This window comes from Chiloscyllium plagiosum, chromosome 19 (genome assembly GCF_004010195.1).
Source record: "Chiloscyllium plagiosum isolate BGI_BamShark_2017 chromosome 19, ASM401019v2, whole genome shotgun sequence".
Classification (NCBI taxonomy): domain Eukaryota; kingdom Metazoa; phylum Chordata; class Chondrichthyes; order Orectolobiformes; family Hemiscylliidae; genus Chiloscyllium; species Chiloscyllium plagiosum.
Window position 1 is genome coordinate 64,009,872 of NC_057728.1, and position 22,436 is coordinate 64,032,307.

Here is a 22,436-nt window from a genome sequence, read left to right on the forward strand (position 1 = left end):
TCACTGAGTATAAATCCTGGAACACTCTCCCTGACATTGGGAGTCTCTCCACCACACATCTATAATAGCTTAAGGTAGGTCACGACTATATTGTGGAATGAAATTAGGTGAGCAGTACATGGTGGCTCTGTCAAAAATGCCCAGACCTGGGAATGAATAAACATTGAAGTCAGAGCCAGATATAGCAGTGAAGAAAATGTGGCTATAAAACCGATCAAACACAAAGTAACATTTCCAACATTTTGTATTTATTTCAGATTTCCAGAATCTGTAATATTCCACTTTTGTCCGAAGAGTGCATTTCAGTTTTTGTGCAGGCACAAGACAGATTCCTTCTAATTTTGCAACAGTGTAGCATACATTTTTACACAACCGAAGATTTCATCATTCAAATACTCAAGACATCACATTTGTTCAGTGATACTTTGAATCTAAACTTAATTCTGCAAAATTCAATAAGCTTTTTTCACAAATTCCCTATTTACAGAGTGACATTTCTACCTTTAAAATGTGCAACAGTTCTTTTAAAAAGAACTCACACAGCATGACCTTCACAAAAAGGAAAAGACTAGATTTACAAACAGCTGCACTACATTCTGTCAAAGCTGTGTGATTGCAGCTAGTCTGCTCTGATCAGATTTATGACAAGGCTGAATGGGTTATGATTGGTTCAAAGGATGTCAAATGGGTTAATCTGATGAATTGCCACAAATGGCAGTAAGACCTTCTCCACATTTTCAAACCAATGAAGGCATCGTTACTAAAAATAACAAATGACTAAAGGGTCATGTTGGAGAGATATTCTGGGTATCTTTTACTGCTTTAAAACAGCTATTTAAGGATTTGTGTCAATTTCAAGAATTTATGTAGAAAAAGAATGACATCCTACCAAGCAAAATGATAAAAGGAGAGAAAAGTTATCCTAGTTAAGTGCCGTCTGTGACTTAGAGATCAAAGACTGCTATGTGCTCCTGATGATTCTAATCAAATATGTTTTTTTAAATTTCTTGTTGTCAAAACCTGATTTTAAATCCAAGACCAAAAGTTTAAAGAATTGTGCATTTTCTTACATTTCAATGGGATTGGTCTCTGCTACTTAAGGGATAAAACATTTCCCCTTGAAAAATGGATTAACTTAAACAAACATGAATAAATTTATTTTTAGCCAATTCATAAAAGTTGAAACCACCTTCTCTAAAATAAATAAATATCTAATACTAAGACAGGCACTTGGGAATTTCTGTGAGGTGTGGTGAATGAGTAACTAATGGGAAGATTAGATTCTTCTTTTATACTCAATAAGTACTACCTAATGACTGTTAAAATATATTTAGTGACATTTTATGTAAAAATTGGAGGGACAGCAACAAAAACGCTGTTATAGCAGGTCAGCATGTGTGCTGCATTCAAAGGGCACAGTGCAGTGTCGACAATTCAGTTGGATAGAATTCTAATATCATAAAGGACCTATAATACAACACATCTTGTACATCTGCAGGAGTGTGATAAAATATATTGTTTCCCCACAGTTACTGGAGTGTACACTGCAAATACCAAGCCAGCATCATTAATGCATGTTTCCATCTTGCTCTTTGTAACCTTTGTGGTCACTGCAAAGAAATGCCACAATATTTTTCTTTCACAACTTAACACATGGAGAAAAGGTATTTGTGTTCTTTTATAGTGCAGTCGCCCAACCCACCACCCACAATATTATTCCATGAAGGATGTCAGTTCATTTGGCATGGAATGGCACTTGAATAACTGATTTAGAAAGTAGGTCCACCAATTTCCTTTGCAAGCTCAGGTTTGACCGTTGTTTCCTGGTGACATGTTCTTTTGACTTATCGGCTTGCTTCCAATAACTTTTGGTTCAGGTTAAAATGTCAAGGGTCTAAATACTGCTAAACCCAGACAGCCGACAACCAACAACGGAGATCTCACCACCTCTGTTCTGCAAAGATCCTCATTTTCTGGAGCTGTACATTTCAGGTTAATAACATGGTGATTAGTGAAGAATTCTTCCCCTTTGGTACATTCACAGATTCTTGTTGATTTCCTTCATTCAATTGTTCAGATTTATTTTCATTCGGTGAATAATCGCCCCCAGAATGTTTTTCATTGTTGCTGGCCAGCTGTCCGAATTCTATATTAGGATCTGAGGGACATCTGTGTTCTCATTTTCTACACACTGCTTCGATCTGGAGCAACATTCATGTACACCCGTCTCCTTGGAAAAACTTTTCGCTTTAGTGCAATCAACTGAAACGAAAGCAATTGATGACAGACCACATTAAACAATCCCATTGCATGAAAGTGGACCTTTTGGACATGGTATGATACTAATTTACAATTCGTTTTCACAGCACAACTAGTTATGCATAAAGTATCTGCTTTTAATGGTATGACAGGAGCTAGCGTAAGAATTTATTTGAGCCATCAAGTTCATGCCAGCTCCCTACAGAACAATCCAGCCATCCCACCACCAAACTTGTAATGCTGTGGGAATCAAGTGTATTTCCTTCAAGTGTCTATTCAATTTCATTTTGAAATCTGTGTGTCTGCATTCAGCTCCCCTCTGAGCAGTGACTTCCTTTGTCTCTTTCACTTTTAAAGTCCATTGAATGCTTAATTTCTTTGCCCCGCAAAAGATAGCCTCTTCCTGATCCTACACAGCTTTCCCTCCTTAGTATTGCCACATTATTGTCCTTCTTTATCTAAATTGTTCCTCAATAGTTCAGATCCTTGGAGTTCTTACCATCTTTAAACCACATTTCCGTTACTCCCATTGCAGGTATCCCACACTGGTATTTGTGCTTGTAGCTCAGTAACTTTATGTATGTGCACTGTAATCTGTTTTTGCATTCCTCATGTCGCTTCTATCTAACATGGCTTCACTTCCTTCCTATTTTGCAATACTCTTCCTTTATGCACCTTGTTCTTCTTTTCTACTTCTTTATGGTCAGTCCCATTGCTCTACTAATCTCCCCAACCACAATAGCAACTCTCTCCATAAGGTAATGTCTCTTTTTGAATAAGTGCCTTGTCATAAAACTGATCCTAATGCCCTCAGAGTTTGGAGCTCTCCCTTCAGCATCTGGTACTCCAATGATCCTGGTTAAAGTGCCATCAGGTTCCAGACTACAAGACAATTACAGACCAGGACCATTGGTAAAAGTCTAGCTGGTGAAACATAGCTATAACTGAAGTTTAAACTCTGGACATGCAATTCACCAAACATCATTGTGGCTAAGATCAGTTACATGTCCGAAATCACTGGTTTACAAAGAATTAAATATGGAAACCAAGTCTGAATTCCCAAGCAGAGTAAAACTTTTAAGCTTAAAGTAAACCATAGACTGCAGAATGTTAACTTAATGCCACAAGTGCCCACTTGTCCCTTCGGTTACATAAAGATTAAACCCATGTTTCCATTGCTAAGCTACAAGGCAAGGATACTAATAATCTTAGCGTTGCCATTTTTCAACCAACCAAGTCTAGCACAAGCCTTCAATTGGGCCCATGTGATTTGCTACAAGGGTATTACAAGTTAATACATTATCTGTATATAAAATGCACATTATTAAAAAACATGATTTTAAAACCTCCACCAGCTGCATTGGGAGCAGGTCGAGGAGTTGGAAACAAAGATGACCTGCATGAAATACCTGCGTGCTAGTACTGAGCTACAACTACTCTCATTTCTCTTTCAAAGAATGTACAGCACAAGTAAAAGAATTTGTTAAATTTCTAAACAGTCAAATTTTCTAAGCAGCAAAACAAAATAAATAGCATTGCCACACGTTTCTCTACAATAAAATCAGTAAGCCAATTGTTAACTGATTCCTAGATAGGAAATTCCAAGCCAGAATTATCAATAAAAACTAACCACCTCCAGCAATAATTCATACACAAACCATTTCCTGCACAAGCAAGGCAAGAGACTGAAAGGCAATTGTACAAAGTGGGTTAAAGACATGAGGTGAGTGGGAGGAGACAGGTAGGAGGGAAGCACTGGGGACAGCACAGAGTGAAGAGGAATTCCAGAGGTTTAAACATCTGTGCTAGGAACAATGAGGAGGGGCTGAGAGAATCAAGAGTTCATAGGGAATTGAATTCACTCAATATGTCAACCAGGATGGGTGTCTGGCCTTCAAACCTTTTACTGAATATACACTAAAATAACTTCACAGGATGGGAAAGACAAAAATGCTACACAATTACAAGGGCATAAAAAAACAAAATTACTGCAAGTATTCAGCATCTGGGTAGGAACACAATGGTAATTGATTAATGATCTTTCATCTGCTGAACATTTCTGGCATTTTGTTTTTATTTCCAATTTCCACCATGTAAAATATTTTGCAAGGGCAAGGTATACCCAGAAGAGACCGCTGGGCCTGGATCTGACGGCTGAATAGGAAAAAACATGGAGAGAGACATATTTTTCCATCAGGGCAGTTTGCCCAAGGTTGAAAATTTAAAACTGACAATAACCAGACCACCCACAATAAATCCAATTTCAGGAATTTAAAATAAAAATTTGTTTACATGATGTGAATGTTGCTGGCTAGATGGTCAGCTGCATACACCCACAGTACTGTTAAGGAGGGAGTTCCAAGATCTTGACCCAGCAACGGAGAAGAGACAGTGAAATAGTAAGGAGTCAGAACGACATGTGGATTGGAGAGGAACTTGCAGGTGATGGCGAGCCTTTGCATCTGCTGCCCCTGACATTCCAGGCGGGATAGGTTGCTGATTTGAGAAGTGCAATCCAAGGAGCCTTGGTAAATTGCTGCAATGCATCTTGTAGATGGTACACACTGTGGCTACTGTATGTTGCTGATGGAGGGAGTGGTTGTTGAAGATGATGGATGGATTGTCAATCAAGTAGGTTCCTTTGTCTTGATGGTGTCAAGCTTCTTGAAAGTTGCTGGAGCCTCACTTACTCATGCAAGTGGGGAGTATTCCATCACACTCTTGACTTGGCCAGACATTGTGGAGTCTTGAAGAGAGTTACTCACCACAACGTTCAAAGGCCCTGATCTGTATTTGTAGCCACAGTATTTGTATGCCTAGTCCAGGTAAGTTCCTAGTGAATAGTAACCATCCAAGATATTGATGGTTGGGGATTCAACAACAGTAATGCCATTAATGTCAAGTGGCAATGGTTTAATCCTCTTTTGCTGGAGATGGTCATTTACTGGCACATGCATGACACACACCTTACTTGCCATCTGTCAGCCCAAAACCTGGATATTGCACAAGACTTGCTGCACATGGACATGGAGTGCTTCATCATCAGAGGAATCATGAATCGTGTTGAACATTGTGCAATTATGACAGAGGGAAGGTCATTGATGAAGCAGCTGAAGACAACTGTGTGTAGGATGCTTTCCTGTGGTGATATCTTGGAACTGAGATGACTGAGCTCTAACAACCGCAAGCATCTTCTTTTGTGTTAGGTACAACTTTAATCAGTGGAGAGCCCCCTCCCAGTAATTCATACCGACTCCAGTTTTGCTAGGGTTCCTCAATGCCATTCTCGGTCAAATAATGCCTTAATGTCAAGGGCAATAATGCTGAACTCCTACCCCAAGTTGAGCACTTCTGCCTATGTTTGGATCAAGGCTGTAATGGGGCAGGAGTTAAGTGGCCCTGGCAGAACCCAAATGGAGCAGGTTATTGTTGAGGAAGAACCACTTGACCATGTTATCAATCAGCATCCTCTTTCACTGAGATGATGACAGAGTAGAGATGTAGCAGCAATTGTCTTCCTATTTGTTATTATTGTCTGCACCATCCCTCCCTGAGCCTTTTGGCTTATTGCCAATCTCCTGCCCTTTTTCCTGTAACCATGCACAATGCTTCTAACTTAAATAATCAGTTAATGCCCTTTGTAATGCATCAATTGAAACTGCCTGCCCCACACTTCCAAACAGACCCTAACTACTCACTGTGTGAAAAAGTTTCTCCTCATCTTCCATTTGCTTCTTTTGCTAAACGCTTTAAATACCTGCTTTCTGGTTCCCAATCTGCTTGTCTTCCATCCACTCTGACCAGATCCCTTATGATTTTGAAAACTTATATCAAATTTCCACTGCCACCTCTTCAAAAAACAAAGAGTAAAAAGACGCTCTCAGCCAATTCAAAGACAGAGTCTTCTTTTTTGCCAATTGAATTTCTCTCATTGAAGCCTAAAGCATTTGCAACAATATTCTGCCAGAAATATAAATGTTATCTATCTCTGTCTCCTCCGCAGGTCCCCAGTATCAAGGAGCCAGTCTTCCGCCAATTTGATTCACTCCATGTAATATCAAGAAATGGCTGAAGGTAATAGATATCGCAAAGACTCTGGACCCTGACTACATTCAGGCAACAACACTGAATTTGTGCTCCTGAACTTACCAACACTGAATCCTCCATAACAACATCCTTGGGGTTACCACTGACCAGAAACTCAACTGAACTTGCCACATAAACACAGTTCAAATACTAGGAACTCTGAAGCAAGTAATTCACCTCCTGACACCCCAAAACCTGATCACCATCTACAAGGCACAAGTCAGGAGTGTAATGGAATATACCCCACTTGCCTGGATGGGTGCAGCTCCTACAACACTCCAAAACCTCAACATCCAGGACAAAACAGCCCGCTTTGCTGGCACAACAACATTCACTCTCTCCACCATCAAGTCACAGATGGTACGCAGAAGTGTGTACCATCTACAATTAAGCACCAAAGCTCCTTAAGACAGCATCTTCCATGAAGGACAAATGCAGCAGATGGATAGGAACACCACCAATCCTTCCAAGTTCCCCTCCAAGCCACTCACCATTTGACTTGTAAATATATTGCTATTCATTCAGTGTCACTCAGTCAACACCCTGGAATGCCCTCCCTAATGGCACTGTGGTTTTATCAACAGCAAATGGACTGCAGCAGCTGAAGAATATAGCTCACACTACCTTCTCAAGGGAACTTAAGGATGTACAATAAATGCTGGCCCAGCCAACAACACAAAGATCCCATGAATTAGAAAAAAAAACAACGCAGTATTTGTCTTTTTTTAGGTTTATCCTGTAGCCCCAGTCAAACAGGCTGATTACATTTAACTAGAAGTGCATCAAACAAAGTTACTTCAGCTGCAAGATGAGACTCCTGAAACAATTCTTGGAGACAGAACAGAAAGCATGTCTGTTGAGCAAACAGCTATATAAAAATGACAAAATTTCCAATACCTTAATGAGCGCCAACCCAGGGACATTTTTTTAAAAATCGCTGAGCAGTGATTCTACTTTTAACATCCATGAAGGAGAAATGAAAAATAATTTGAAATCTAGAACCACAGATACAGCATAGCAGGCAACCATTTAGCAAATGTCCATGCCAAATCTTTGTTCAAATTATCTCAATGCTAGTACACTTACTGTAGTCTTGTATGCTCCTCACTGACTCTTAACACCATCAAACTGCTTAATCATCTTAAAAATATTGATGAGAATATTGACTGCTCTGCTCCAGTGGAAATAATCCTGCTAGCTACACTGAAGGTATTTCATGAAGATCAGTTTTAATAAAAGACTAAAAATTCAAGATTAACAAACCTGTTCAGCAAAGAAAGAAGAAACTGTGAAGATAATTAGTGTCACCAGCACACAGTGTGTCCAAAACTTCAACTTATCTCTGTAAGCCCTCCTGTAATAAAAAAGAAGTTATAATTCAGTTGGAACCATTGGCAGTAAATTGTAATAGTGCTAGCAGACATGAAACTGTACCTGTCAGCTGGGAACGCAGGCTAGACCACAAATGAAATTCAGTATATGCCACCATAACACTACAGTAGGGAGGAAATGAATAGTGTTCGTATAGGTGCACAGAAAGAGGACAGAGAAATAAAAAAAAAACAAATGAAGTCTTTGAGGGGTCACTTATTTCCCAGCTGCTAACAGAAAGTTTTATAGAACCACTTATAACAGACTGATCTTCCTCACTATTGACTGTACACACCCATGGGAAAGTGTGGAGGGGACAACTGGTTTACAAACAAGGAACATAAACAAGGAAGCTAAAAGCTAGGACAGACAGAGTCGTCATCTCTGGGTTGTTGCCGGTGCCACGTGACAGTGAGGCAAAGAATAGGGAGAGAGTGCACCTGTTCTGTGCTGTATTGTTCTATGTTCTATGTTCTCAAAGTCTGGATATCTGACCATCAAACATGTAAAACATGTCCTCAAATTAGCTGAAGTTGAGTAACTTTGATAATTTTAAGCAAGTGCCTTTTTAATCTGTAAAAACAGAATTGATGACAAAGCCACAAGTCTCTTGGAATGGACTAGTTTCAATTACTTCAGCTTAAAACTTTGCATGAGAAACATTTTGCTCTCTAGAATGCAACAAGAGATCTTTGCTTTAAGTTCATAAGTCTTTTGCTTCTCTTACATAACAAATAGTTCAAACTGCTGTAAAGAAAACAATGACCCTCTGAAATGTCATCATACAGGATTCAAAACTGAACTCTGTTTCTCTCCCCAGTGAAGATCCACACTTCCTTGTCAATTGAGATAATAGGATTCTTAAGGGGCTTGACAGAATAAATGCTGAGACAATATTTCCCCTGACGGGAAAGGCTAAGGCACCAGGGCATGGTCTCAGAATAAAGGGATACCAACTTAAGAGTCTTTGGAACTCATTGCCACAGAGAACTGTGCGGTCACAGTCCTGCATATTTAAGGCGGAGATAGTTAGATTCTTGATCAGTCAGGGAATCAGATGTTATGGAGAAAATGCAGGAAAGTGGATGTGAGGAATATTGGATCATCCATGATCCTAATGAATTGCACAGCAGCCAATTCTTGTTCCTATTTCCTAAGGTCTTACCAGCAGCGAGAGATATTTGTGTGTCATTTTCTGGGCCTCATTTGAGCCAAAGTTCTACTGGTGAAATGCCAGTGCCTCATCCATTACACACAGTTCAAGAATTATCTTTTTAAAAAGTTCCAAGTTCCATCAGCACCACACATCTATAGGGCTTGAGATAATTTATTAGCAGAAAGCTTATACTAAGTCAGGTAGGTAACTCAGGAATTCTGGATGAACATGAGATGAGGGAAAGATTTGTATAGGAAGTAGAGTGTTGTGGTGTCGAGAGCTTACCTGGTCAATGCTTGGGATGTGGACAAGGTAATAAGTGCAAATCAAGGACATTTCCCAAAGATCAAAATAGTTCAAACATCTGGCTGGGACTAATAGCTGTTCTCAAATGTAAGGCAATCAATTACAAACGATGGAGATACTAAACTATTTGTAAGTCAGTAAGTCTGCGAGAAAAATTGTGTGTAATTGTTTCAAGAGTATGTAGACTACATTAAACAAAGAAAATCTGTATTCAAATGTAAACAAGCTTAAACACTAGCAAAGTTCAATTTATTATCAAGTAGTTTGAATTATAAAACATATAATTTATAAATTCTACTTTCCCAGGATCAGACTTCTACCTTTGCCAGAGGGCAATTTCAATTTTCACAATGCACAACAACCTTCATCTCAAATAAATGTTTACCAACAATTCAGTTCAAATCGCTTGATTCCTTGAAAAAAATGATATTGTCCCTTTCTACAAATGTTTACTTGGATCTGTCCAGGTCCCTCACACAAAATTCTCAGTAAAAAACATGTTCATTAGGACTTAGATGTAAATTGCCACATTTTCAACATTCACCCACCTCATCACCAAGACACAGACACAGCAGTGTGTGCCATCTACAAGGCTCACTGTACCTCCCAAATCAGCAACTTCTACAACCTACAACGAAAAGGGCATCAGATTCATGGGAACTGCAAGTTTCTCTCCAAGCCATACACCATTCTCACTTGGAACTATATTGCCACTCCTTTAGCATCATTGGATGCCAGTCCTAGAACTCCATTCCTAGCAGCACTGGCGATGTGCCGACACTACGAACTGCAGTGGCTCACTACTACTTCTGCTGGGCTAAATACAGACGGGCAATAAATGGGCTAACCAGAGGCACTTACAATCTATGAACAAGAAAAATTGAAAGTTGGCTTCTTTTTTAAAAAAAGGATTAGTTGCCAACCGAATGGGATTCTGAGCAAGGCAGGAAGGTAAGGAATCCATTCAGGTAGGATAACCTTGCTTTAACCTGTGGAAAGCAGGTGCTACATTTTCTTCTGAATCATCATCTTTAGAGGGAACCCCTTCTCCAATTAAGATTGGGACCACTTAATTAGGAATGAGACAGATCAGAATCTACAATATTACCAAGTCGCTTTTTGCAGAGATTTCTGACGTAATGATATGAACTCACTACTTACAAGGTTGAAAGAAATGGAAACTAGGAGATTTCAGAAGGAATAGGACAGGTACTGCAAGGAAATAAATTTGCATTGACATAGTAATAGAACAAGGCAATGAGGCTGACTGGGTTGCTCTACAGAGAATCAGCAAGGACTCAACAAAACCAATATGTTAATTCTATGTGGAACCATGGTTATATTTAGTTGAATTGACAACAACTTTAATCAAGAAACTGCTTTATAAAAAAGGTAGCATATTTTGACACCAATATCACTGTGTCATTACTAAAGCTGAAGATAGTTTAGAATTAGGAATACTGCTTAATGAACCTCAACACTACATCATTCAAGACTTGTATATAAACAGTAGCTGTTTGGCTGGTTGTAATTAAAGGCTGTTAAATGATAAGTGTAAATAAGCTGGCAAATCTAACCTACAAGGATAGACAGTGAACAATTTCTACTGTTAAATGGGGAGTTATGATTTCTTTTGTGAAACAATGCAGGGGAAATACTATCTCATGGAATGGCCTATCAGAAGCAATGAAGGAAACCAAATCCATAAAAGATTTTTAAAATATATAAATACTTTGAGAAACGAAAAGTTTTAAAAACGGGAAAACAACATGGGAGTAGAACAAAGAGCACTCCTTTTTCAGAGGACTGGAAAAGATATCATGTGCCAAACATTCTTGCCTAGGACGGGATAAAAATCATCAAATTGCATCAATCATTTCCTCAGAGCAAATCAGCAACCTGGTAACATTTATGGAAAAGATAGCTATGAAAGTTACTAGGTGGCACTAATTAATTTGTCCGACAACATGGGAGAGGCTTATAAGGTTTTCAATAGCCACTCAATAGTTTGGGGGTCACTGAAGAGGATTTCAAAGATTACAGGTACTGAGCAGGTGGAAGAGACAGAAAGAGATGTAGACTCCATGTTAGGAGTACTGCAGTTAGCTGTGCTGCTGGGAAGGTGACTGCTCTACACTGATTCAGCACTTGAAGAGGCAAGATGGTTCTTGCCTAAATTCAGAAGGCGAGGACTCCAAAAGCATTCTGGGAGCTCAGGAAGTTGGAAGATCACTGGCTTAGTTGGGGGAAGCTCTGAGGAGTTCATAAATAGTCTGAGTGTATTAAGACTTCACAGCAGCTGACAGAAACATAGCAGCTAAAAGCAGGGGTAGGCCATTCAACCCTTTGAGCCTGTTCTGCCATCCAATAAGGTCATGACTGATCCTCTATTGCAATGCCATATTCCTGCTTTCTCCCCATACTCCTTGATGCCTTTAAAATCTAAAAATTGCTCTCTCACTTTCTTGAATGCATTCAATGCCTTGGCCTCCAAAGCCTTATGGTAAAGAATTCCATAAGTTCACTATCCTCTGAGTGAAGAAATCTTTTTAATCTTTATCCTAAATGGTCAGTCCCATTTCCAGAGAATACCCCCGGTTCTAGATTTTCCAGCCAGGGAAAACAACTTCCCTTCATTTTGTTTGTCCAGCATTGCCAGAATGTTATATGTTCCAATCTGATCCCCTCTCATTCTTCCAAACTTGAGCGAATTCAGGCACAGACAAACAAATCTCTCTTCATAGGACAGCCTTGCTTTCCCTCATGAACCTTGGTTACTATCTACCTTATCCTTAGGGAGAACAGAACTGCAGGCAATGCTCCAGGTGCGGTTTCACCAAGGCCAAGTATAACAATTAATCATCCCAATTTTTGAGCTCAAATCTTCTTTTAATGAAAGCTAACATCCCATTTACCAATTGCTTGCTGCACCTGCCTAACTACTTTCACTTGAGTACTACACAAGTACACCCAGATCCCTTAGTATGCCACACTTACCAATATATCACAACTTAAATAATACTCTACCTTTTTGTTTTTCACACTGAAGTGTATAATTTTACATTTAGCCACATCTGCCATGTGTTTGCCCACTTACTCAATATATCTAAATCACCTAGAAGCCTCTTGTATCCTCTTCAACTCTTAATCCCACTCAATTTTGTGTCTTAGCAAATTTGAAAACATTACATTTGGTTCTATCACCCAGATGAATAGCTGGGGCCCAAGCACTGATCCTTGAGGTAAACCCATTCATCACCATCTGCCACTGGGAGAAAGACCCATTTATTACCCCTCTGCTTCCTGTCGACAACCAATGCTTGATCCATGCCCTTAACCTGCCTCTTTACCCGCTAACATCTTATCTGCGACCTTATCAAATGCTTTCCGAAAATCCAGTACACCACATCCAATTCTCCCCTATCTTTTTTTATTAATTACGTCCTCAAAAAGACTCTATTTTTAAAACATGATTTGCTTTTCATAAACTCTTGCTGGCTTTGTCCAACACCATTAATTTTTCCAAATGTTCTGATATCATGTCTTTTATAATAGTTCTCTAGTATTTTCCCCCACTACTGATGGTAGGTTAACTTGTCTGTAACTATATTTATTCTCTCCCTTGCTTTTTAAAAAGTGAGGTTACATTTACCACCTTCCAATGTGTAGCAGTTGCCCGGAGTCTACAGAATTTAGGAAGACAATTACCAATGTATCCAATATTTCCAGGACCACTTCCCTCAGGAATCTGGGATATAAATTAATCAGCCCCAGGTGATATGTCAGACTTTAACCCCATTAATATCTCCCAGTGCAATTTCCTTCAATCCTACCCTCGCTCTAGACTTTTGGTTGTCTAACATTTCTGGGAAGTTATTTGTGCCCTGTTTAGTGAAGTCAGAACCAAACAGCATGTTCAATTCTTCTGCTATTGTTTTGTTCCCCATTGTAATTTTCCCAACTTTTTACTTTAGGGGACCTACATTTATCTTTGCTATATTTATAAAAGAATTGACGGTCAGTTTCTGGATTTTCTGCAATTTTACCTATACTCTATTTTCCCCTCTCTTGATCAAACTTTCTGTCCTCTTGTGAATTATAAAATGTTTTCAAACCTCAGGCTTACTGCTTTTTCTGGCAATTTTATGCATCTCTTCTTTGAATTTGATACTAACACTAACTTATTTTGCAAGTCTTGGTTAAGCCACCTTCTTTCTTTTACTTTTGCGCCAAACAGGAATCAATATTTGTTGTAATTCATGCACATGTTGTTTAAACAATAACTGTTGCCTATCTATCGACAAATGTTTTAGAAAGATTCCCCAATCCATCTTTGCCTATTTGTGCCTCATAGTTCCCTTTACTTAGATTCAGGACCCTAGATTTGCATTGGAGTTATACCCCCCCCATCTTAATGAAGAATTTTCCTATGTTACGATCACACTTCCCCATGGGACATGCACAACAAGACTTAATCCTTTCTCAGTGCACAGTATCCAGTCTAGAATTGCCTCTTCTCTGGGTAGTTCCTTAATGTTTAGGTCTTAAAAAAGACCATCATGTACAAACTTCAGGAAATCCTTGTTCACAATTGTTAGTTTGATTTGTCCAATGTATGTGTAAATTAAAGTTACCCATGATTACAGTTGTATCTTTATTGCACACATCTCAGATTTCCCTTATATCCCCACTACTGTTTGGAGCCTATAGATAGCTCCCAACATTTCCTGCTTCTTGCTGTTCCTTATCCAACAGAATGGGGTTGTAAAGTTCACCAGAAGCATTTTGTGGACTGGTTGATTGAGCTAGCTATCAGTAAAGAAATGGAATTATGCTTCCGAATAATTACTCTAACGTAGCTCAAGAGTCCAGGGGAATCACTGACACAGCAATAGGGTGATCAACTAGAATGGGAGTGGCTGTTGAGACAGCGGCTATATCAAAGTGGCATATGGGAAAGATTTTTAAGGTTCAATCAGCAGAAGTGAAGAACTGTAATCCTTTGTGAAGTATAATGTATAATGAACCTACTGTTCATTAATGAATTTGCTGAGAGATCTATGGATCTGTTTTGATCATATTTGTCATTTGATATACACTTTGGGGAATCAGGCTATTGTTCACAATTGCCATGTTAATTGTGTGTTAGAAATAAGTTGTACATGCATTATAGATTGTATTACTGTTCCAATATTGTTCAGTAAAGTTTATTGTTATTTGCTCAAAACTGTGGAATCTTATGGCTTTGTCATCCTCCTAAGAGCCCCGGATTTCTCAATTTATCTGCTTTAAATATCAAAGTGACTGTCCACTAACAGGATCATGACAGAAATATGGCAGTCTGCCCAGGATCATAATAAGATCAACAATATGAATTAATCCATCATACAGAGCTTAAAGACTTTGGTCAAAGTACTGATTAATTGAAAAATGGGTACATTTATTTTACTGTTTCAGTCAATCATTTGGGGCAACACACCAGTTTATTTTTCCAAAGGAAATCCCAAATGTATTAAGATTCAATATAATTTCCAAATTTAGCTCTTAGCTTTGAAAATTAACTGGGTAGTATCAAAATTCAAACAGCCACCATTTATAAGAATAAAGTTTTAAGTTAAGAATTGCAGAGAAATAAAACAGGTTAATTTTGGTATTTTTTAAAATCACATTCCATACAATTTCTTACTAATCAGTATCTACAAAGGTGGCTTAAGGAAGAACACTTATTAGGCAATATTCACTCCCATTATAAATCCATGTATAAACCCAGATTTTATGTTACTGCAGATGGTTAAGCTGTCAGCACTCTCCACTTTTATGGAGTCTATCAGACAATAGTTTTTAGACTATGCTCATGTATCATTAAACACAGAAGCTGTTTGTGGTGGATGAGAATATTACTTGTCATCATCACTCGACTGGGAGGCCAGACTAAATATGGACTTCATCCAAGAAATAAAATTGATGCTTTTATATAAGCATGTGGAAATTTAAACAGATATTAATTTCTTATACAATAGGGAAGTACCTTCAATAAAAAGCCACTTCCTAGACATAGCACATCCTTTAAAGAAGGGCTTAAAGCTTCACTTACCATTCCCGAAGCTCGTGCATATGGAGAAATCTGTTACGGTACTCCCTTGGTAATTCAAACTGGGATGGCACAGGGAATAATGACTCATAGAAATCTCGAAGAACAGCCTTCACTGTAGCGCCATCCTTATGATTGTGGTCAATGTTGTCATTTAAACAAATAAACTTCCTTCAGGAATACAGGGAAACATATTTAGAACAATGGTGCTACTGAATTCATTATTTCAAATATATTATTAATCTATCAGAAAAATTAAATGGATGCAGTCAGTAACAAAGCAGAGATATGCGCTGACTTTTAATAAAACAGTGCTGAAAAATCTAATATTGAGAACCTTAACTCTTGAGCCTCATAACTGAGCAGAGTTGCTTAACTGAGATTTCCAGTCTTGAGTTGCAGTAATATCATCAAGACACCCAAGGAGCTAATCACATTAAAGAATTCACCCTAATGTTCAATGAATGGGAAAAAAAACACTAATAACAAATCACTTTTAAAATATTAGACAGTAAGATAAAGATTGATGTAGACACTGAGGGTTAAGATTGAAGTTGAAAATGTTATGGACAATTTTTAAAACGTTTATAAAATCTGGTGCTTAGTTACAATGGAGACAGTTAACAACAATTTTTTTTTAAGGACTGGATCAATTGTTCAGCAGCAGTTACTTAAACAATCGATTGTATAATATGAAAATTAAGGCTCTTGTAACAGAGTTTCAGCATTGTTTTCTTAAAGGTCAGTGTATGCCTATGCTTCACCATTGACACTAAAATGTCAAATGGATTGCCACTAACTACATTCAATACTATGTCCTCGACTACCTAAAATCTTTAACTAGGAGCTGAATGGCAGGAAATAGAAGGTAGCTAAAATTGTGATAATGGATTGTAAAGAGAAGGTAGGGAGTTTGCAAAAGGATATCGTTAAGTGAGCAAACAAAAACTTGGCAGAAAGAATATTACATGGATAATTATGAACCGGCTTATCTTGGCAGGCAGAGTAGTGAAGCTGTATCCTATTTAAATGGAGAGGGATCTGGATCCCTAGTACATCAATCATGTAAAATTAATGTACAGGTACAGCAAGTGACTTTGAAGGCAAATGGAATGTTGGTGTTCACTGCAAGGTAATAAGGAAAACAAAACATATTTCAAATAAGCAGCTAGGCAGTGGGAAGGTCACATACAATTTTACAAGTCGCAACATCTTTAAACCCATTGGACAGGGGCCATAAAACCAGCCTAAGTTTCCTACATCAAGCAGCTGTACTGAGCCAATAACAATGGCAATTTTACAAAGATCCAACAAGAAAACTAATCAGGACTAATTTGATTTTCATCACCTTCACTGAATAGTCATTTGGCTGATACCAGGTACAGAGGGATTTTCTTACGAGGAGAGGTTGAGTAGGTTGGACCTGTACTCAATGGAATTTTAAAAAATGACAGGTGACTTTATTAAAACATGAAGAATCCTAGGGGATTTGACAGAGTACATGTAGAAAGGTTGGTTTCCCCTGATGAGTGAGTCTAGGACCAGGGAGCATAATCTCAGATTGGACATTTCAGACAGAGATGCGGAGGAATTTCTTCTCTCAGAGGATAGTGAATCTGTGGAATTCTTTACTGGAGACAGCTGTCACAACTTGGTCGTTAAGTATATTCAAGGTTGAGATAAACAGATTTTTAGTCAGTAAGGGAATCAGGGGTTATAAGGAAAAAGGCTGGAAAGTGGAGTTGAGGATTGTCAGATCAGCATGATGTGACTGAATGGCAGAGCAGACTCGATGGGCTGAATGGTCTATTTCTGTTCCTACGTTTCATGATCTTAATTTGTTCTTAGGACATGACTTAAAAGAAAAATCACAGCACTAGGTACAACCACTGTTATGATCCCAGCTGTTGCTAATACTGGCAAGTTAAATTCCAGAATGAAACCTAAATTATTAGATACTAAATGATTCTCTTTAGAAGCACGGAGGTCAGATACATTCACATGACGCTACAAGACTATAAAGCATAAGGCAATTACTAGACAAAGGAGAAACCATGAATTATATTACATTGAACAAAAAGGTTGAAAAGACTTCACTTCAAATTCACATTATTCCTTTTATCCCAACAACACCATTACAAACACTCAAACCACTAGTTGCATGCCAAAAATGTTCACTCAGGCTCATATGTTGTAAGCGATTTATTTTCAGAAAATTTCTGTGCATTCATGAGATACTTTCTTCCCCCCATCTGGTATCTAGGTGGCATCCAGCATCTGCAGTCATTGTTTTTACCTCATTGATTTTAACCCTACTGCGAATCCTCTTGCAAGGATGCCTGCCTTGAAGAAGTTTTCCTCCTGTCTCCACAAGAATCTCAGGGAGTCCCTCTCCCACTGCAACTCCCAGGTCATTTCCTCTGCCCTGAAGCTCTTCAACCATGTCCTGAAACAAGCTCAGCACTGTCCCCATGACTTGTCCGGACTTGATCTACCTGCCTACCTCCTTTTCCACCTATCCACTCCACCCTCTCCTCCCTGACCTATCACCTTCATCCCCTCCCCCACTCACCCATTGTACTCTATGATACTTTCTCCCCACCCCCACCTTCCTCTAGCTTATCTCTCCACGCTTCAGGCTCACTGCCTTTATTCCTGATGAAGGGCTTTTGCCCGAAATGTCGATTTCGAAGCTCCTTGGATGCTGCCTGAACTGCTGTGCTCTTCCAGCACCACTAATCCAGAACCTGGTTTCCAGCATCTGCAGTCATTGTTTTTACCTTAGTGGTTAGCACTGCTGCCTCACAGCGCCAGGGACCTGGGTTCGATCCCAATCTTAGGTGATTGACTGCGTGGAGTTTGCAATTCTCCTTGCGTCTGCATGGGTTTCCTCCCACAATCCAAAGATGTGCAGGTCAGGTGAATTGGCCATGCTAAATTGCCCATAGTGTTAGGTGCATTAGTCAGGGATAAATATGGATCGGGTGGGTTACTCTTCAGCGCGTCGGTGTGGATTTGTTGGGCCGAAGGGCCTGTTTCCATACCATAGGGAATCTAATCTAATCTCTCCCAGCGAAAACCAAACAATTGCCAACTACATTAGCTGGCATAGTCTTGAGGCACAGGAAAGTATCACAACCTGGTACAAATGTGCATTATAACATATCTGAACAGGATAATTACAAAAAAAAACCTTGAACTTCAGAGTAAATGCACAGAGTAAGTTCCCTAAACTCCGCTTCTGGATTTCTTGCTAGAAAGCTTAACACTTCAACTTAACACTTCAGCTTCCACTCTCCAACAGACACATGCACTGACTGACCTTCTAGATTGTTCTCTGTTGGGCACTGGACCCATCACAAGACCACAGCACAGTAGTTTGTTTTCTATCTTTTTGTTCAATGTTCTGAACTATCCGCCCCCAGCTCTTCACTTCAGGATGGAGAACCACATAAAAATGCATGTAAATGGATGTAGGTTTGCTCGCTGAACTGGAAGGTTCATTTTCAGGCATTTCGTCACCATACTAGGTAACATCTTCAGTGAGCTCCAAATGAAGCACTGCTGGTTCAGCCCGCTTTCTATTTATATGCTTGAGTTTCCTAGGGTTGGTGATATCATTTCCTGTGGTGACACCATTTCCTATGGTGATGTCATTTCCTGTTCTTTTTCTCAGGGGGTGGTAAATGGGATCCAAGTCAATATGTTTGTTGACAGAGTTCCGTTTGGAATTCTATGCTTCTAGGAATTCTCGTGTGTGTCTCTGTTTGGCTTGTCCTAGGATGGATGTGTTGTCCCAGTCGAAGTGGTGTCCTTCCTCATCCGGTATGTAAGGATACTAGTGAGAGTGGGTCATGTCCTTTTGTGGATAGTTGATGTTCATGTATCCTGGTGGCTAAATTTCTGCCTGTTTGTCCAATGTAGTGTTTGTTACAGTTCTTGCAAGGTATTTTGTCAATGATGTGTAAAGGACCTATGCCTTACCATCCACTTCACCTTCAACTACAAAACCTACAGACAAACCAACGGAACATCCACGGGATCTCGAATATCAGGGTTTCTTAGCAGAGGCAGTAATGCAGAAACTTGAACAAACAGCTCTGCCAAATATCCAACTCAAATTCTGGGTCCACTACGTGGATGATACCTTCGTCATCACTAAAATGAAATAATTTAGAGGAAATCTTCAAGACTATCAATAATATCCTTACTGACATAAAATTCACTAAAGAGGGGGAAAACAACAACAAATTGCCATTCCTAGATGTCACATCGAGCAAACAGCCGATGGGGAACTTCAAATCAGCATCTACAGGAAAACGACACATACGGACCAAATACTGAACTACAGAAGCAATCTTCCCAACGCCCACAAATGAAGCTGCATTAGAACATTATTTCAACAAGCCACCACACACTGCAGCACAGAGGAACTGCACAGAGCAGAGGAAAATCACTGATACTGTATATTCAAAAAGAATGGGTACCCAATGAACACAGTCCACCAATTTCTCAGCAATAAACTCAAACAAGCAGACAAAACACATCCAGAAACCCTAGTCACTCTCCCCTACATCAAAGACATCTCTGAAATGACTGCCAGACTACTCAGACCGCTTGGCATTATGGTAGCCCATAAACTCATTAAAACAGCAGCTAATGAACTTGAAAGACCCTATACAGACAACAAGCAAAACTAATGTCATTTACAAAGTACCTTGCAAGAACTGTAACAAACACTACATTGGAGAAACAGGCAGAAATCTAGCCACCAGGATACATGAACATCAACTAGCCACAAAAAGACATGACCCACTCTCACTAGTATTTTTACATACAGATGAAGAATGACACTACTTTGACTGGGACAACACATCTATCCTAGGACAAACCAAACAGAGACACACACAAGAATTCCTAGAAGCATTCCAACCGGAACTCTTCGAGGAGAAAGTGAGGTCTGCAGACGCTGGAGATCAAAGCTGAAACTTTATTGCTGGAACAGCACAGCAGGTCAGGCAGCATCTAGGGAACAGAAGATTCGACGTTTCGGGCACATGCCCTGAAGAAGGGCATGTGCCCGAAACGTCGAATCTTCTGTTCCCTAGATGCTGCCTGACCTGCTGTGCTGTTCCAGCAATAAAGTTTCAGCAACCGGAACTCTATCAACAAACACATTGACTTGGATCCCATTTACCACCCCCTGAGAAAAAAAACAGGAAATGACATTACCAACCAAAAGAAACTCAAACATACAAAAAGACAGTGGGCTGCACCAGCAGTACTTCATTCAGAGGCTCACTGAAGATTTTACCCAGTATGGTGACGAAACCTCTGAAAATGAACCTTCCAGCTCAGCGAGCAAACCTACATCCAGAACCTCAACCTGAGCTACAAATCTTCTCAAAACTTGCTAACACATGTAAATACATAGGCTTCCAGACTCTTCAGTAGCAAGCTCTCAAGTCTGAAAGCTAGGTTTTCTCCTCAGTGCACGAAATACAAAAATATGAAATAAATTAATGTTAAATGTCCTTAGTGCTTCTCTAAATGACGATCTGGAACATTGGATACATATCGGTAAATTCAAGGTTCAGAATAAGCAGCTCTTAAAATGTGAAATCAATAAAGCAACCATTCCCCATGGCTTTTGCTCCTAACCATGCCAGTAATACAGAGATTGAGATAAATTCAATAGCTTCATTTCTTGCATTAGATGCATTGCAGACTACTGTCAAAATTCTGAAATTGCACATAATTCTATTAAACTCCTGAAAAATTGTACACTGATTTAAGTGAATAGAAAGAAATGAGTCATTAATCATGACAAATACTGATCTTGGGAATCAGACTTTATAATTAGCTTACAACTAGTAAATGAGTCATCACACAAATTGTTTGGGCAGTTAAAAAAAACCCATTGTGCCAATTCACTGCAGTTTTAGTGGGTCCTAATGGTTGACAGTCAAACTTAGTGCAGACATTTTCACATTTGGTATCACAATGTACAAGAATGCAGGAGCTTCCACCTCAAATGTTCAAATGTTTTATCCGCTTTGAACTTAAGATTTAGTTCCTCTGGTCCCATACAGTACAACGGGCAGCAAGACTCCGACACTGGCCCCCTTCCATTACAATCATCTTCGCTCCAGGCCAAGTATTAGGCAACTCAAAGGTCCTCCTTAAAGGTACTGCCCCAGATGTGCTTTGATCAGCCCCTTCTTTTCCCATCTGATGGCATCCATTACAGTGCCACTCTGCTGCAACATATGCCCAGAAAACAAAATGAGTATTCTGCCAGACTCAGCTGTCACTCCATCAGGATATTCCACAGGTGTTCCTGGCTATTTCAGAACAAAGCTTCTTCATTGGTGATTCTGTCTCTCCACTGATGCCCAGAATCCAATGTAGGAAAAGCAGATGAAGATGTTCAACATATGTGTCACCTTAGGTATTCTCTTCCATGCCTTGCTGGCAGAGATCTTGGTTGCTACTACTATGGACCTGGTATTGCAGCTTAACATCTTCAAAGGCTTATACCACAACTCCATCTGCTGTGTCAAGACCAGCAAGGACATCACAGATTCCAACATCACTACAAGAGCACAGCAAGCTGCACATACTCTCCACTTCTTTTCCTCTGGGTTACTGATCTTTCAATGAAGGTAGTGATGCTGGGCACAGCCTTTGGCATCCCAAGCCAACATGTCCAGTTGAATGATCTTGATTTTGTAAACGACTGTGCTTTGCTGGTTGAAGTATCACATACAAATTCCGCGATGTGAGCCATCAATTTTGAGAGCAGCAGTAGCAAGGTTGGTCTACACACCAGCCGTGAGAAGGCAATAACGGCCTGTACACCAGCTGTGAGAAGGCAATAACAGCCTGTACACCAGCTGTTATGCAATAACAGCCTGTACACCAGATGTGTGAAGGCAATAATGAGAGGCAACAACAACAAAGCACCTCCCCAATCACCATCAAACAACAGAACATCAAGCATATCAACCACTTCGTACCTAGAGGACATCCCAAGGAGGCTATGTTTCTAAGGAGCCAGTAAAGGATGATCTGCCAACCAGCAGTTTGAGACAGCCTGGGTACCTAACACCATCTCCAAGAACTTCGTATAATTAAAAATAGCATAGTTTTCCAAAAACCTTTTTA

General features: G+C 39.5%; 1 protein-coding gene across 2 annotated transcripts in view; it reads right to left on the minus strand.

The window, feature by feature from the left end:
• Nucleotides 1–226: 226 nt before the first annotated feature.
• Nucleotides 227–22,436, minus strand: part of gnptab (N-acetylglucosamine-1-phosphate transferase subunits alpha and beta) — an 88,272-nt gene continuing 66,062 nt past the window's right edge. For both annotated transcript variants that reach the window (XM_043708746.1, XM_043708747.1), the window contains 3 exons: nt 15,273–15,440; nt 7,609–7,699; nt 227–2,262 (listed from right to left, as the gene is read on the minus strand). In XM_043708746.1, coding sequence (XP_043564681.1) covers nt 2,185–2,262; nt 7,609–7,699; nt 15,273–15,440 — 337 coding nt within the window. In that variant the 3' untranslated portion in view covers nt 227–2,184. The remainder of the gene's footprint in view (nt 2,263–7,608; nt 7,700–15,272; nt 15,441–22,436) is intronic.